Consider the following 16,647-nt stretch of genomic DNA (forward strand, 5'->3'; position numbering starts at 1 on the left):
TGGCTACTAATTCCCGTGCTTTTTGCAATCTATACAGTTGTAATTTGTTTCATATGATGTGTAATTAACATGATTCTTAAAAACTACATAATGAGAAGCCTGATATTAAAGGATGAAAAGCAGTCACTTATGCCTACTTTTATACTGTTTGCTGTCCACTAGTTTTACTCATATCTATCTTAGGGTTCCCATCACTTTTCAGGCTAACAAACCACTGTCAAGAAGTTCTACCACCACACTACGGTGCTGATCAAACCTTTTCATTTCCTCAGATACACCATATTGTTAGCAGTAAGACAAACAGCCTGCCTTCTTAACATTTATGTACCTCACATGCTCGTCCAGTGTGACCACTGTGTTGTCAGGAAACCTAATATTCAGAGTTTAAACTGTTGCTGGTCTTAACAGAGAGCACTTTTAAGCATCCTATCAAGAACAGAAAAGGCTGCATAGTATATTTTCCAAAAATATTTTTTATATAGAAGCAAAAGCATCTCTTACAGATCCTTTCCTGTTCTTACTGACAGTAGTTAGTGAAAACCAACAAAAAATGGTAAAGACAAACCCACAAATATTACAAATGTATATTTAGTGCATGTAATGAAATGGCCGAGGGGGATGAATTAATACTTCATTTCTTCACAGCTTCTATGGTAAAAGTGATTAAAGTCTATTTAATTGTGGTTCTCCTGTTTTTATATTGTCAGCAGATGGAGGACTATAAATTATTTGTTTCCTTTACTAGGTGCCCATACAATGACCTTAACTCGTCCAAGAACTGTCTTCCAAAACAGTAATTAGTGATCAAGAATATCTGCAAGCTTACCATTAAAGTGACAATAGATCATTGCTAATTTGAAAGAAATAGACACTACAGTATTATTACTAAATTATTCTGACAAAACATTAAAAAAAAATCAGTTATATTTTCTTTTTATTTGCCTATCAATCAGCACAAACTACCTTAAACGTTTGAACATGTCTCTTCAGCTCTTATTTTGTTTTTCTTGTATTCTGAACTCCACCTACAGCCTCCTTGCTCCCCCAGTTCTCACCTTTGTGTTTTATGTATCATCTAACTTTTCCAAAGTATTTTATAGACCTTTTGTGCAGCACACCCGCCAGAGACTCCAAACCAACCAGTCTTTGATTTAGAAACTAAACATTAATACTAACAATTTAAATCCATTCATGTCCTGAACTCTTCAATTTGAGATGTTTTCCCACTACCGTCTATTAGCGAAATCTGCCTTTAGCACGCAAAAATACTCTGTAGTATTCAGGGGAAGGAAATAATTTCCTGACTAATTCTACTAAAATATTTCTGTGGTGAGAAAAATTAAATCACTCTTCTAAAGTTACCTGCTGGCCTTCCTCTTTTGGGGCTTACTTTTGGAGACACTGGCCCAGTAGTCGTTGCTGTCCCTGATGTTGCTTCCTCAGCTTCAGCTGGTTTGTCAGACTAATTTAAAGAATTAATTTCACCAGTGAAAAAACACATAGCACCAATATCTCAATTACTTTCTCAAACAAACACCTTTAAACTTCTAGAAATATGTTATTATGCGATTGCTTGTACACACAAAAGTTGTCTCTGAAGTAACCGTTTCACCTTCTCCAATCCCAAACGGGGAAAACAGTCAAGAACTTAGTGTCCAGGACAAAGGACAACTACAGTACAGACACAGCATGCTACTTCTCTGTGACAAACACACTAAAGTCACAAATACCTCATACTCATTCCCCATCCTTGCTGTCATCTGTAGCTTTGGAAGGTAAGGTTTCAAACACAAAACTAAGATCTGCACTACTTAATCCTAGTTTTAAGTTGGGTCAGTGTCCTGATCTGGCTTGCTGTGTGACCACAAGAACATTAAGGTTAGTATATGGTGAGTAAGCAGCTTGAACCGTCTCTTCAAAGTAACTCTGTATTCTCCCAGGTTGTAGAGACCACAAAAACTACAAATTTGTGAAAAACGGGAGTATTTCAGGTGTTAGTTCAATGTGACAAAGATGTTACAAGAAACTTTTTAGAGCTTCAACACACGTTATTTTATTAGCAGTTCAGCAACAGTTTATGTCTCTTTCTTATTTGCAATGAGCTGTTTGGGAAAGACAGGACTCCATTTTCCACATCAAGTTAAAAAATAGTTAAGACTTGTAAAACACTCTGGAAAAACTTTCATTCCTGCAAATCTTTCAGACTCTTGAAAAGGGGGAGTAGAGTGTGAAACACTTAAATTTATGCATGATCTGTCATAAAAGGAAATAACATCTAGTATTACCACATCCAAAAAATTCCAGTAACATGAAGTAATTAAACATATTGTTACCTTTCTTTTTCTTCCTCTTCTAGCAACTTTAGGCATAGAAGCATCATTTGTTTTCACCATATCCTGTGAAGATTACAAAATGTTCCTAAGAATCTTAACAAAACAAAGCTATATTTCATTTATTCTATTTTTTCTTTTTTTAACACAGCACAGCCACTGGCACACAACTTAGACAAGATTCCTGTAATGTACTTGAAGACACTGTGTACTTTTAAATTATTAAAATCTAAAATTATTAGACATTAGGAAGAAATTCTTTACTGTGAGGTTAGCGAGGCACTAGTTGCCTGCAGAGATTGTGCGCCTCATCTCTGGCAGTGTTCAAGGCATGTCTGGATGGGGCTCTGAGCAACCTGGTCTAGGAAAAGATGTACCTGTCAATGACAAGGGGGTTGAAACTAGATAAATTTTTAAGGTCTGTTCCAACCAAAATCATTCTATGATTTTGTGATTATCTGAAACTTAGGACTTTTTCCTGAAATTAAAATAAAAAAAGTTAAGTACTAAATAATATTCAGTTCTAAATAAAGATGTTATGTAGTGATGTTATCTAGACTCTTTATCTAGTCTTTAAAAGAGGTACATTTGTAACATAGTAAGTGTATGAGGTATGTGATAAAATACACAGTCTTCCAACTGTTTTAATTTAACTTATAGACACATCAGACTAGAAGTTTCCTCTCTCATGATAACTTCAATTTATGAAGCTTCATAAATTTATGGAGCTTCAAGTAAGAGGTATAAACCTGACACATAGGTATAAACACACAGAAAGTTTTACATAATTAAATAGCTCCTGAAACTGCCACAGTAGTAATAACTGCAGTGTCTTAATACTCAGTAACAGATTTACACCAATAAACATAATATTATGATGTTCCCTGTTACATAGAAAAAAGTTCTCACATACTTCTTTACTGGTTTTGTCAGAAGGCAGATCATCTTCCTTCGAAGTATCCATCTCCTTTTCTTCTGTTTCAGTTTCTGTAGGTAAGTTATTATCCCCTTTAGGGGATAACTGTAAAGCAAGTCAACAGATGATTAAAAATGCATTAGAAAGTACTTTATAGTGAAAAGAGAACATGCTAATTGCCATCAGGTTGCTCTTCACTGCAAGTAATTTAAGTCTGTAGGTACAGTAATTTCATGAGTACAAGCCGCACCCTTTTGACTAAAATGTGGGTCCCAATCCGGAAGTGCGGCTTATACTCTGGAGTGCCTTATACATGAACAAAGTTCAGAAATGTGCCAATCCGGAAGTGCGAGCCGCAAGAGCCACAGAGCCTCAGCAGCCACAGAGCCCCGCTGACCCCGCCATGCCTTGTGCCACCCGCCGTGTCCCCGCCTGGCCTGCGCCCAGGGCTGTGCGGTGCTGCGGGTATGCTGAAGCCCTGCGGCCCTGCCCGCTGCGGCTCCACCGGGCTTGCAGCCCCTGGTGTGGCACTGTGCTCACCCCACGCACACAGCGCGGCCACGGACACCGGCGGGCCTGGGTTCCGTGCTCCCGCCTGCTGCTGCTGCGTAGCACCCGGGGCAGGGCACCGGCCCGGCTGGCAAGCAGTGGGGCCTGCTAGGCGCCAGGGTCACCCCGGCACCAGAGCGGGCCAGCATGGTGCTTGGCGGGGGGCTCTGCTGCTTGCCAGGAAACTTTCCCGCCTGCAGCCCCCCACCGCCTCCGACAGCCCGGGGCAGCAGGGCCGGGCAGGCTGGGGCCCCGCTGCCCTCGCCCCCCTGGGCCGTGCCCTCCCCTCACCTGGGCGAGAGTGGAGCCGGCAGGTATAATAAAAGTGAGTGATTTTTCTCTGTATTTTTTTTTTTTAGTTTTTAGGTTGCATTTAAAGGCTCCCCCGATCCGTGAAAAATGTTTGCAGATCGAGCATCTGCCAGTAAAACCCACAATCGTGCAATTGTCACTAATTCGTTACTTTGTTGCACACAGATCTTCGCTGTGAATGAAAGTGCAGCTTACGTATGGACAAAGAACGGAAAGTTGCTGACACCCGGAAGTGTGGCTTATAATCAGGTGCGGCTTATACTCATGAAATTACTGTACACTCATTTTAGTTTTGGGAAAGCAGTTAGAACTTGAAAAATCAAGAGTTTATAATTATTTACTTGAAAATAATCAATACTTCCTTGCAGTTGGTATATCTGCATGTCTTTAAGATTATCAATTCTCTCAATTTGAATACTATTGTCTTGTCCAACTTCCAAGCATCTTTTTTAAAATTCTATTTTAAAGTAGCTTTTAAAAGTTCAACACTAAACAAAGCAACTATCACACAGTATTTCTGATTACATGAAGATACATAACGTCACTGAGTCTTTCTACAGAGTACAATTTTAAGACAGAAGAACTATTGGTTCATTAAAACCAAAGGAAACCAGAGTACAAGGACTGGTTAATGGAACGTTAGAGCTACATTAGTACATAAAAAAGAAATTTGCTCTGCATTTTGCCTTAAGATGATTAATTAGGCAAATCTACACAAAAGGACCCATTCAGGATCTTTATGTTTAAATGGCTCTATGCTTTCTTGTTTCTCTTACACTGTGCCAGCACTGAACAGTCTAAAAGCGCTTTTGATAAGAAACATGAAGCTGAAGTCATTGGCATTCCCACTAGCATATGCTGCTTGAGGCACAAATTCAGAGTGAAGCAAACTGATTAATCAGCTTAAAAGAAGTTTTGCCCTCACAATAGCAAATGCTAAGAACAAATGCTTTTGTAGGAAGCATGCACAGGCAAAAGCAGCACTGGTTTACTAACATTGCCAGGAAATTATGTGTTTCGAAGCACTGCTAAGGTATAGCAAATTGCCCTCACAGCCCATGCTTGCAAGTACTCAAGTAAGTAACTCTAGGCGGAAAGAAGTTGGGAGAAATAATCAATCAAAAATTTTGCAGGTTCCAATACAACAAAACCATTCTCAACATCATCTATTAGTATCTACCAGTAGATTAATTTTTTTCCCTCCCATCAAAGGACTTTTTTACTCTTGAATAATCAAGCTATTACAGCTACTGGAGACTAATCCTATTTGCTATGTATCTGACACAATGCAAATTCTTCAGTTGCAATTATGAATCGGTACTGAAGAAGAGCCAGCAACACCTACAGAAAAACTACATTAAATTTTGGCAAATAATCAGAATGGAAACAGAGGTCAAGAATACAGGCAAGTCTATTAAAATAGTCTGACATTTAAGGGCACTGCTCATCCCGTTGAGTAGTAATTCCCAAAAATGAGTTACAAATAAATGAGATACCATAAATGTCAATCCCACCTGCATGACATTTTTTGTCATTTCAGAATTATATTCTTAAAACCACTGAGACGAGTTGATAACACACAGTATCTCTCCCATGTATATGAGAAATATTCCCATATGAACAGAACATTCCAGAATAGAGAAAAGTTCAAAGCAGTGAATCATTAAATGTAGAGTAAGCTAGGAAGCTTTACCTCTTACAGTATAAACTATGTATAAACTGCATCAGCAAATTGAAAAAAAGATGTTTCAGACTGAAATGAATTTTGTTTTGGAAGGCTTTTAAGGTATGCACACATTTACAAAGCAAAGAAGCTAAACTCTGTATAAAGTACTGCATACTGATTCCTGGCTTAAGAATTGAATTGATATAGCTATGAGATTCTCTATATCCTAAGTAGTTCATTCAGGGTATGGTCTAATTCAAGCTGATTCTTATAAACCTTCTCTGGCAAACTCACTTAAGTACCCTTTCACCCATGACAGACCTTAATAGTCTGTTCTGCTTTTCAATATAAATGATCACATTTGAAAGGGAATCATATCTGTCAATATGAAAAAGTCTTCAAATACAGAAAGGGAAAAGTCAACCTAACTCTTGATGATAATTAAAATTTCCAACTTCTCCTGCCTAAGAAGTACAGTATGAATTTTAAGTGTATTATTATAGAAATACAGGCTGGTAAAGAAATTAATTTTCAAAAAACATATAGAGCACCTACAAAGGAAAACAGAAGGACAAAAGCATTACTGTAAGTATATCTGAAAAGAAGCAAACACAGGCAAGTTACAACATTAAACCATGGTTAGTTTAAAGCATTTCCTTAAATACTTGGCAATATAGTTTTGACTTGAAAATATTTCTGGCAGAACAAAGCAGAAATTCAATCACTTACTTTTGGGACAGAACACTTTTTTCTTTTGGCTCCTGCTTTTTCTTCACTCCCCTCAGCAGACTCCTGACTGCTTTCTTCAACAGTTTCATTGATAGGAGTGTTAATGGCTGGATGGGGCTTCAATTAAAAAAAACATCAAAAATGAGATCTAAATCCCCTCCTCACCTGAGGTATATTCTCCCACATATATTATCGAAGAAAGCATCATGTCAAGGAAATCCTTACTAGAAGGACAAAAACATTAAATACATCTTATTTCATTAATTTCCACTGTTTTCGATTTAATTTCCAACTTATTTAATAAACTTTCAACTCTAATGCTGTAACAACTCGTTTTCACATTACCATACTGTAATAGAAGTATTTTCTTATGTATAACATAACATATCTGAAAGATAAGAAATAAAAAATATTCTTGGTCAAATACAATCTTCTGATGTACTATAAAGAAGTGCATTTTTATATACGCTATCAATCCTAAGTAATTCAACTACTTGTTCCTGAAGATGTAAGCAGGAAAAGGATTACAGTAAGACAAATGAATGAATTAAAAGTTAAAACCATAGTAATAGAGGAGATAGAGCCTAACTGACTTTTTTCTTCCATTACACTGTGCATGGGTTTCTCCCTCTTTACGTACTAGCTACTTCAAATAAAGCTGGCAGAACTCCCCTGACTCTTTTTTCCCCCACTGAGGAAGTGTGTTTGGATTTAAGCCCAACCTACAATCTCCTTTCTGCCCTTCAACTCCCTTACTAGCAGCTACAAGCAACATCTGCAAAGTATCAATACTGCTCCTAGAACATTCCAGTTCTGGCAATGAAACAGAAAATATGGCTCTCAGAAGGCCTTACTAAGATAAAAAATTGTAGTGGAGAACTGCTAGCAAACAACCCATTTTGCCACTGCTTGGGTCCATCAGAGGGAATAGTGGCATTTACAGAGCAGAAGCAGATTGCAGCTTCTCAAGCCTAAACTGTTGACAGCATGAGCTGCGACACCCAGGTGCCAGAACGCTCTGTAGCCAAAGATGTGGTGCAGCAATGGACCATGACCCTCCACGGCAGCACCACTGCCAAGGACAGGGGTGTCTCCTGGCAATGTTATGAACTGATACATGTGCCATTGTTATGGCCCCCAGGCTGCAGTCAAACTGCCGAGTCAGTGGCACAAAGCACCTCTCAGCCAAGACAGAAATGAGTGGGTGGCGAGTCCCAGCAGAGCTCTGCCACTAACAGAAGAAAGAAGGATCTTCACAGGATGCTGCAGATTCCTAGTAGCAACTACCTTTCTCACTTTTTGTAATTCCTTGCTTTTCCCTATGTTTCTAATTTCTTCCTTGCTCACCTCTTCGACAGTGAATAAAACTGAATTACCATTACGGTCACCATCACCTGACCTCTTGTCACTTGGTATATTTGCTCCTGGTATATTTGAATTTCTGTACCTCCATGTTAGGGTGGTGGACAGCTTAGGCAACACTCCCATACTGAGACATATGCCCAGTAAAAGGACAAAAAAAGGAAAAAAATTCCCAGTGAATGTGTCTATATTAAGAACTCACAAGTCTGCCCCTTTAATATCATCTTGTAGCCAGATTACAAGCTCAATTTTGCCTAAACCTTCACATGATCACCCACTTCTCTCTGACCATACCTGCTGCATGCCCAAACACAAAATTTGCTACTCATCCTTCATTTTAAAGCTCTGACTCCTGAACTGTCTTCCCTGCTAGCTGTGTTTTTTAACTGTGTAACTTAGCTCTAAGAATCTTTAAAATCAAGGAGTTGTACATAGATAAAACACAGTGATCAAGAGATATCTTCGATACATTCACATCCAAGACTGCAGCTAAAGAAATATGTCCATTCACTGAACAGCACAACATATTAGCAGGCCACAATACATTATTCCACTTCAAAATATTGTTGGGAAAATGGCATACTTACTCATCACTATCTACATTAACTTTCCTTTTAGTTTTCACAAGCAACTACTTGCTTTCACTTTCAAGATCCCTCACTGCCTATGCTCACCCCTCATGGTTGCGGGCAGGTGACGGTGACATGGGTATAACTAAGTTCATCACTGCCCTGAGCTGACCACAATTGGTTCTGGGGATGTAGCTGGCAAGGGGTGAGCTGACCCACATCAACATCCTACCTCACCTGGGAACAGATGGTGCCTTCACCCAAGTAGCAATGGGAGAAAGGGAGAGGGGATGGGAGGATAGTCATGCTAAGAACAAGATGCCTGCAAAGGACACATGGTGCTGTGAGGCAAAAGAGATGCCAGAGTCAAGGAGGGAACTGAAAGAGGAGACACATAAGCCATTGCCCAAGCTAAGCTCCAGTCCATAGCAGCTGCCTCATGTTAAGTACATTCAATGAAACTAGCTCATGTCATTGCAGACTAAGCTGTGAATGGCAGGAGCCAGAGCCAAGAGATCTTGAATTTGCATACAAAGGGCACAGTAGCCCAGGTGAGTGGACACTCAGAAACATCAGGAGCCAAGGACTCAACTGGAAGACCCAACAGTTTCCAAGCTTAGGCTGTGAGGGTATAAATATCCAGGGCTTCCTTTACCCAGGGTCCTTCCCAGGAAGCACACAGCTCAAGTTGTTATTCTGTAGTTGCATCACAATTAAATTACTTTATGGACGAGCTGTCTGAGACTACTAAACGAAACTCAGAGTCCAGCCAGAAAGGAAACCTTGTCCAGCTGTGTGAGTGCAGCGTGTGCAGGGAGCCAGTAGGGCACCCAGTGGGATCACTGGAGTGGTCTGCTGCAAAGAGTGTCAGTTCCAGCTCAGGTGGAGGTGAGTGTGACTGTCACAGGGGCTCCTGGATGGTCAGACATGGAAGCTCCCTTAACACCAAGCACTGGCAGAGGGGTAGGGCCGTCCGGGTAGGGCTGCAGGTCATGGCGGAGCCCACACTGCACCACCTGAGTAAGAAACAAGGAACAGCAAAAACAAAGTAACCACTTCACAACTGACTGTCTCCTATACCACCACTGTCTTATCCAGGGGAGACACTGAAATATGTGGAGAGGACACTGGAGACCAACAAAGCCAGAGCAGAGATGACTGGAAGGAAGCATATTTCTCCAATTCTTTTTTTTTTTTCCTTGTCCTTGTTTCTTTTTAATAGAACTATTAACAAAAAGCATGTCAGCTGACTAAACTGCACCAAATTGAATTTTTTGTTGCCCATACCGTACCCCTTTTTGGCGAAGGTGGTGGAGCCTCAGAAACTGATTTCAAGCACTCTGCCACCCGTAAAACTAAAATACCAGCTTCCCCAAAAACTCCCCAATATCCATAAGTCCTACTCCTCAAAGAAATCTTAGTTGTTAAATAAGGCCTTTTGCAGATGTACTCTATTAGCACCAACAAGGACCACACACAAGTAAACACAAAAAGGGCTTGATTTGCTCCAAGTAAAACTTGCTTTTAATAATGCCTAGCACAGAGAAGACTATCGGAAAGAAAACTTTCTACAATTAATCGATACATTCAGAAGCAAATTTGCATGAATCTATTGCTTAACCCCATTCTTTCTGTAATTCAAACTGATCCAACCCTCCTGGCCAAGCAGGGAACTCTACACCTGGCTGATCGGGACCATGTTCAGATGACTTCTAGATATCTCCAAGAATGGACACAGCCGCACTTGAGCAACCAGTACCAGTGCTCAGTGACCCTCATAAGGGGTGGGGGCGGAAAAAAAAGCTTCTTTATATTCATAGCGAACCTCCTCTGTTATTTCAGTTTGTGTTCTTTGCCTCTGGTCCTGCCACTGGAAATCCCTGAAAAGAGTCTGACCCAGTCTCTTTGTACCCCTGCTTCATGCATTCGTATAAATCGAGGAGATTCCATGTCAGTTCACCAGAGCTGAGCAATCCCAGCTGTCTGAGCCTTTCCTCACAGCAGAAGTGCTCCAGTCCATCACATTCATGGCCATTATGTTCACATTCCTCAATTTGTATCAAGTAGCCCAGAAATGGATGCAGGACTCCAGTTAAAAACATCCCCACTAAGAAAAGTTTCTTCTTCCGTAATTTTGTGGCCCATTTAGAGGAACAGGACCTTAAATATGACCTGTGAGAAAAAGCCTTTCTTTCTTTCTTTTCAATAGGGAAAAAACTGCAAAGAACAACACAATGGCTCTAGATAGAACCTGACCAAGACAGTGTGAAAAGTGCTGCCGCTAAAGCTGAAGAACCTGAAAGAAATTCAAAAGGTAAAAGAACTGTCTTGCAGAAAAGCTATTAACACAAAGAAAACAGTCTGCACCTATCTCTTGGCAACTTGTTTTATGTCTTTCCTCAACTGAAGATGTATCTAAGAATGTCTCATATGCTCCTGAAAGTACCACTTAATGGAAGTGACTGATTTTTGTAGTGAAACAATATTAGACAAACTTTCTACCGCTGATTATTTATATCCAGATTTTAACCTAGTTAGAATGACTGGTGTAGCTCACAAGTGCCTCAGGCATTCACAGAGTATCTCTTTTCAATTGCCACAATAAGGACAGTGAAAATGTGTATCAATTTGTATCTTACAGTACCAGAAATAATCTCTTTTACTACAGCCCTTCCCACTTTGGTGTGGGGATTAGCATCTCTCCATAACCCAAAGAAGAAAGTGTAGACCCAGAATACATGATGTTCTGACAATACTTCAGAAACTCCTTAAATCTTCATCCATATTCTCCTTCAAACTAGAAACACAGTAACATAGGATATCTTATGAAACAGGAATTAATTGCTGCTGAAATGGCAACCTGGCATGTTGTGCAAAAACAGCAAATAAAAACAGGAGACAGCAATTACTTTTATTACTATTGCAGCATTGCCTAGAAGACCCAACGTAGTCAAGGTCAGTATACATTCAACGTACATAGCAAAACTAAAAGCTTACAGAATGTCCAAAGTAAGCAAAGACAAAATGAGCAAGATAATTTCTTTGTCTTCATATTAAATTTGGGTCCTTTTATGGGTAGCATTGCATAGCTCTGGTTTAAGCTTAGGAGTCTTACAAAAAGAGCAAGAAACGAGGAACTACTGATGGGACAAAAATTGAACCAACTCACATGACAGGGACTAAAAAGCAAACACATTGCTTCCAACTGCTAGAACAAAAATACTGCACACCAGGAGACCACGTACTGAAATCTTGTAAGGATACTTGTGGACATAAGGTATTCAGTTTAAAATACATAGGGTAGAATGACTAAGACTCCAAAAAACCCACCACTTTTCAAGAACAGACACATAGTTACAAAGGTATTCCAGGAATATATATAGTTTTAAGTATGCATATACCTCCAGTTAAACAACCTTCATGTCTTCTTATGCTATTGATACTAGACACCAAAACTAAACATTATTTAAACTTTTTAAAATATATGAAATTTTGTCTAGCCTGCAGTTGAGGAGCAGCAATAAGTCATTATCATGTGTCAGGAAAGCACTTACTGTATTTTCCCTCCTCCCCCAAAAGCAACAAAGATTTGTAGTCTACATAGCTTACCTGCTGATGAGAGAATTTCACTTTGGGATTATTGTCAATTTCCCACAACCCTTCATTAAAACCCTTTCTTTTATTTGGCTTGCCATATTTATCTTTATTTTCTGAGTAAGGGAATATGTCCTTTGGTCCCAAAAATGCCCTTAAGGAAAGAAAGAACAAAATTCACATTTCAATTGGTTAGTCTTTTCACAGAAGTAAGCACCAAGTGTTATTAAATATCAAATTCATTACCACTATAACAGCTATTCTACTAGAGTCCTCAGTTTTCTAAATTTTGGCCTGCAACACACCAAGTTTTCCATTACTACAACCACACAGACTTCCCGCTTTCTCAAAGCATTGCATACCTGGGCAAAAAATGCTCAATACTGCATCTTAAGATTGCAGCTAACAAGTCAACCAGCTACTGTGAAAAGGATCAAATAAAAACTAAGTAGCTTACAAACAAACAGAAAGAGCAATTGCCTCCTTACAGAAGAAAATCATGTTTAAATGTTAAGAATAAAGCATCTTTTTATTTTTGTGATGGATGTGGAAAAGCAACACCACTGACCGCCCATTTATTTTTAAGAATGTTATGTAAAAATGTAATTATAGTAATTTCATGACTATAAGGCGCACCCTTTTGACTAAAATTTCGGTCTGAACCCAGAAGTGCGCCTTATAGACCATTGCACCTTATATATGGATAAAGCTGGGAAATTTGCCAACCTGGAAGTGCGAGCCGCGAGAGCCATGGGGGGAGCCAGCGGGGCTGTGGCCGGCAGGCGCAGGAGGGGACGCGGTGCTGCCGAGTGGCAACGGTCCCCAGCCCAGCCAGGTGGCAGAGGCTTCCAGCACCATCAGGAGGGAGAAGCGCCCGGCACTTCTGGGTGGGACAGGCTCCCGGCACTGCTGAGCAGGAGAAGCGACTGGGACCGCCAAGCGTTACAGGCGCCCGGCACCGTGGGCGGGAGAAGCGCCCGGCACTGACGAGTGGGACAGGCTCCCGGCACTGCTGAGTGGGAGAAGTGCCCGGCACCACCGAGTGGCAGAAGCTTCCAGCACCGCTGAGCGGCAGAGGCGCCCGGCACTGCCGGGCGGGGAGGCTTCTGGCACTGCCGGAGGGGAGAGGCACACCCGCCACGTGGCTCCGGCTGTCAGCACTGTGGCTCTGGCTGCTGGCACCACGGTGCAGCATGGGCGCCCTGCACTGCCGCGTGGTAGAGGTGCCCGGCACCAGCGGCAGCCCGGAGCAGGACTGAGCCCGCCCGGCCCCAAGCCGAGCCGGTAAACCCCATGATCACGCGATTCCTTTACAAATTTTTTACTTTGTTGCGCGTGGCTCAGATCCTCACTGCAAAAAAAAAAAAAAAGTGTGCCTTATAGTCTGGTGCGCCTTATATATGGACAAAGTTTGGAAATTTGCTGACTCCTGGAGGTGCACCTTATAATCCGGTGCGCCTTATAGTTATGAAATTACTGTAATACAGCATTAAGTCAGTAGTTTTTCAGGGTCTGACAATAGGACCTCACAACTTTGATTTATGAAATTTAAACAATGAAGACTTTCTTATTTTAAACTTCTCCCCCAGTCATTTTCTTGATGAAGTAAACGTGACAATCATTTTATTTTTAAGACACTCTTGGAACAGTCTTGATGTTGCCTGTGTATCTTTTCCAGATAAACAAAAAACACTCCTACATCTACTGTAAGCTGTGGAACTAAAGCTTTTACCTGTTAGCTTTTCTCATATGACAAAGTTACAGGAATCACCACTAGCCTCTCCAAGTTTAGACATGGGAAAATGAGGTAACATGTTACTGAGAATGGTTTATGCTGAAGAGTATCAAAGGTTATTTCATTCCTGCTCTACCTTCATGGTCTTTTAAAGGTAGGATCTACCTACTGCTAAGAAAAAAATGTACGCTTTGGTAGTACATGCTCTGTTTCAATCTGTGCCTAGACTTTGTGTTATTGCAATTATATTACATTCAGCTATTTTAAAAGTTGCAGATACCTGCTTTCTAAAGTACCAGCTCATGTACTGAGCATAACTTCTAAGCTCCAACCCACTACTTCCTTCATTATTCTTGAAAAAAAGCAGCTACTTCAGACTTACATCCCTCTAGGAGGAGAGAAAAGAAAAAACCATAGAATCTCATTAAAAGCTTAAGCATTTTCTACTCCAGGAGTAAACACCCATCTATGTGCACAAAGTATTAAGTAAGTCATTGTCAGCTTAGACTGCAAATCACCCACCTCTTGGCAAGAGATAGTTAAGAGAGGATTCAGCCAGTGTGGGAAACATGCACCTGCAAAGTTTATTTACCCACACCAAAAAGATAGGGAGGGAGACAGAACAACTGGGAGAGACAAAAATAAGGAAAAAAATTGCCTGCTTTCTTCCCTATTCTCTAAAAGAAAGCATTTTTGCAGTCTCTGAGCCTTTGCCCATATTGTCAGGCATTGAAAAACACCTGAGAACAGCTACTGTGGAAAGGTTATGAGGCTTAATAGGCTGCTCCAGTTTAATCCTCATGTACCAATGAAGAAAAAGAACAAGAAAAACTGAAAGAAAAGATTACCCTAATATAGAAAGTCCAGAAACTAGAGTTCAGTGTGACCTGTTTGTGTGTGACCAAACAAAATCTATATTGATATGATCTACTGCCACAACAGTAGACACAATTTGGATATACATCCAATCAAAGCGTTTATTAAAATAGTCTTCATTTTATTACTCTCCCTAAGTAGTGACGCATTCAGTTGGGGTTCTTTTATGAAACTTAAGAGAAAACAAAAAACTGTGAAGTACAGGTTAATACTTATTTACAGTCATTTCATAAACTCAATTAACATTATTTCTAAGTCAAGTAAGAGTTACTCCCAAGACAGCCTTGCATTCCTTTTCCCTGACAGTTCCTTTTCTTGCTGTAACCATCCATGCAGCCTGAAGTCCTGTCATCCTTTATACAGGACTTTTTAGCACAATAAACTCATTATGTGGGTTTTCAGAGTTGTCACAACTTACAGTAAGATAGACTGTACCTACATAGCCTACTAAAATGTAGAAGGTAGAGTATTTAACTTTGCATAATGTGTCTTAGCTGTGAAAAGCATAGCACAGAACAAGTTTACAAAATTTACTGTAATTCCCATGAAAAAGTACAAGAAATTGTTAACTCTACATAATTCCTGATGGATCACTGAAATCACTATTTACAGCTAAAAACCTAAACAAAATTAAATGCCATGGAACATCAGTACTCTCTGTCATCTGATCAGTTCCCTCCTATTGCTCTGAGGAGTGAGACCAAGAATTATAAAAGTTTCACCTATCATCATTCCGCAGATCTTAAGATAAGCAACATGCTTAACAAGCACCAGGAGACAGCTGGGTCATGGAACACCCTGCATATTGCAATGTGTGTGAAACAGAGGCAAGAAGTTTCTATGGTATCCTATGAATTTCTGAAAAGCAGTAACCTGGAATCTAGAGCCTAACAAAACACAGACTGAAGCAAAACTTTACTTTGTACCTACACCAGTTTCAAATTACTCATGCGAACTAGATAAAAGCCCCCAGTCACCAAATTTTTCAAACACAAACATCTCTTAAGAGCCCTAAGCTAAATCTAAAGTAGGACATAAAACTTCTCAAAACTTGCACAGGTGATTTTAAAGTTTTAGATGAGTAGTTATTTCTGTCTCTCTTACATTCAATCTGCATGTCCAAACTTAAAATGCAAAACCCCACTGCAATACAGAATGACGTACACTTCACCAATAGCAGAATCAAAGCAGTATTGCATTTCAGTTGCCAATGAGAAAGTTCGGTTGTGTGAAAAACTTCAGAAAAAAAGGTAACTTAACACATTTAAAATTATAATTAAAGCAATGGACAAGACAAACTTTGCAACCTTGAATCAAATTCCAGGAATTCTTCTTTACACACACACACAAAAACTCCAACCAAATGAAAAAAAAATAGTTACTAAAAGATTTATTGATAGATGAGATTAGCTGAAAAAAAAAATTACATGGGCCAAGCATATAGGTATCTTTTTCATTACAGAATTCACTTTTTAAGGTAAGTAAGTAATACCAAGAGTAGGGAATGTTTACTCTTTAACTCAACAGAACAATGTATCCTATGTTAGCAAGATACCTACTTGCTAAAGATAGATGCAAAGTACCAGATCAAAGTAATTTCAATAGATTTAATAAGATGCAAAAAGGCAAGAGCCTTCCACAAAATGTGAGAAATGGACAACTTCTGTACACAACTTCAATCTGGCATTTTATTAAGAAAAACATTCAACTAGAATTAAAGGCACACCGATGTAGATTGCTTGGGTTTCTTTTAGCAACTCAAACAACAAATGAAGCACTGAACCTGATGATGCCTTAAATCTACAATAACCCAACCAGCCACCACAAAGCAACTCAGTAATTTTCAAAAACACCGAACTACATAAACCCCATAATATTTTCTATTAAATCCAGCAGTGGAAGACATACAGTCTCTCAAAGCAAATACAGTTACCACCTCAAAACACTGCTCAAAGATCAGTATTTTGCAGGTTGATAGGTATGAAGCTAACTGCACTTCCTCATCTCTC

At 39.8% G+C, this 16,647-nt stretch overlaps 1 protein-coding gene across 4 annotated transcripts in view; it reads right to left on the bottom strand.

Moving 5' to 3' along the window:
- PSIP1 (PC4 and SFRS1 interacting protein 1) overlaps positions 1-16,647 on the bottom strand; it is a 38,085-nt gene that overhangs the window by 18,979 nt on the left and 2,459 nt on the right. For all 4 annotated transcript variants that reach the window (XM_033085495.2, XM_033085494.1, XM_033085493.1 and 1 more), the window contains exons 4-8: positions 12,043-12,181; positions 6,503-6,619; positions 3,244-3,351; positions 2,334-2,396; positions 1,363-1,462 (exon numbers count right to left, since the gene is read on the bottom strand). In XM_033085495.2, coding sequence (XP_032941386.1) covers positions 1,363-1,462; positions 2,334-2,396; positions 3,244-3,351; positions 6,503-6,619; positions 12,043-12,181 — 527 coding nt within the window. The remainder of the gene's footprint in view (positions 1-1,362; positions 1,463-2,333; positions 2,397-3,243; positions 3,352-6,502; positions 6,620-12,042; positions 12,182-16,647) is intronic.

Source organism: Catharus ustulatus, chromosome Z (assembly GCF_009819885.2).
Source record: "Catharus ustulatus isolate bCatUst1 chromosome Z, bCatUst1.pri.v2, whole genome shotgun sequence".
NCBI classification, from domain to species: Eukaryota; Metazoa; Chordata; class Aves; order Passeriformes; family Turdidae; genus Catharus; species Catharus ustulatus.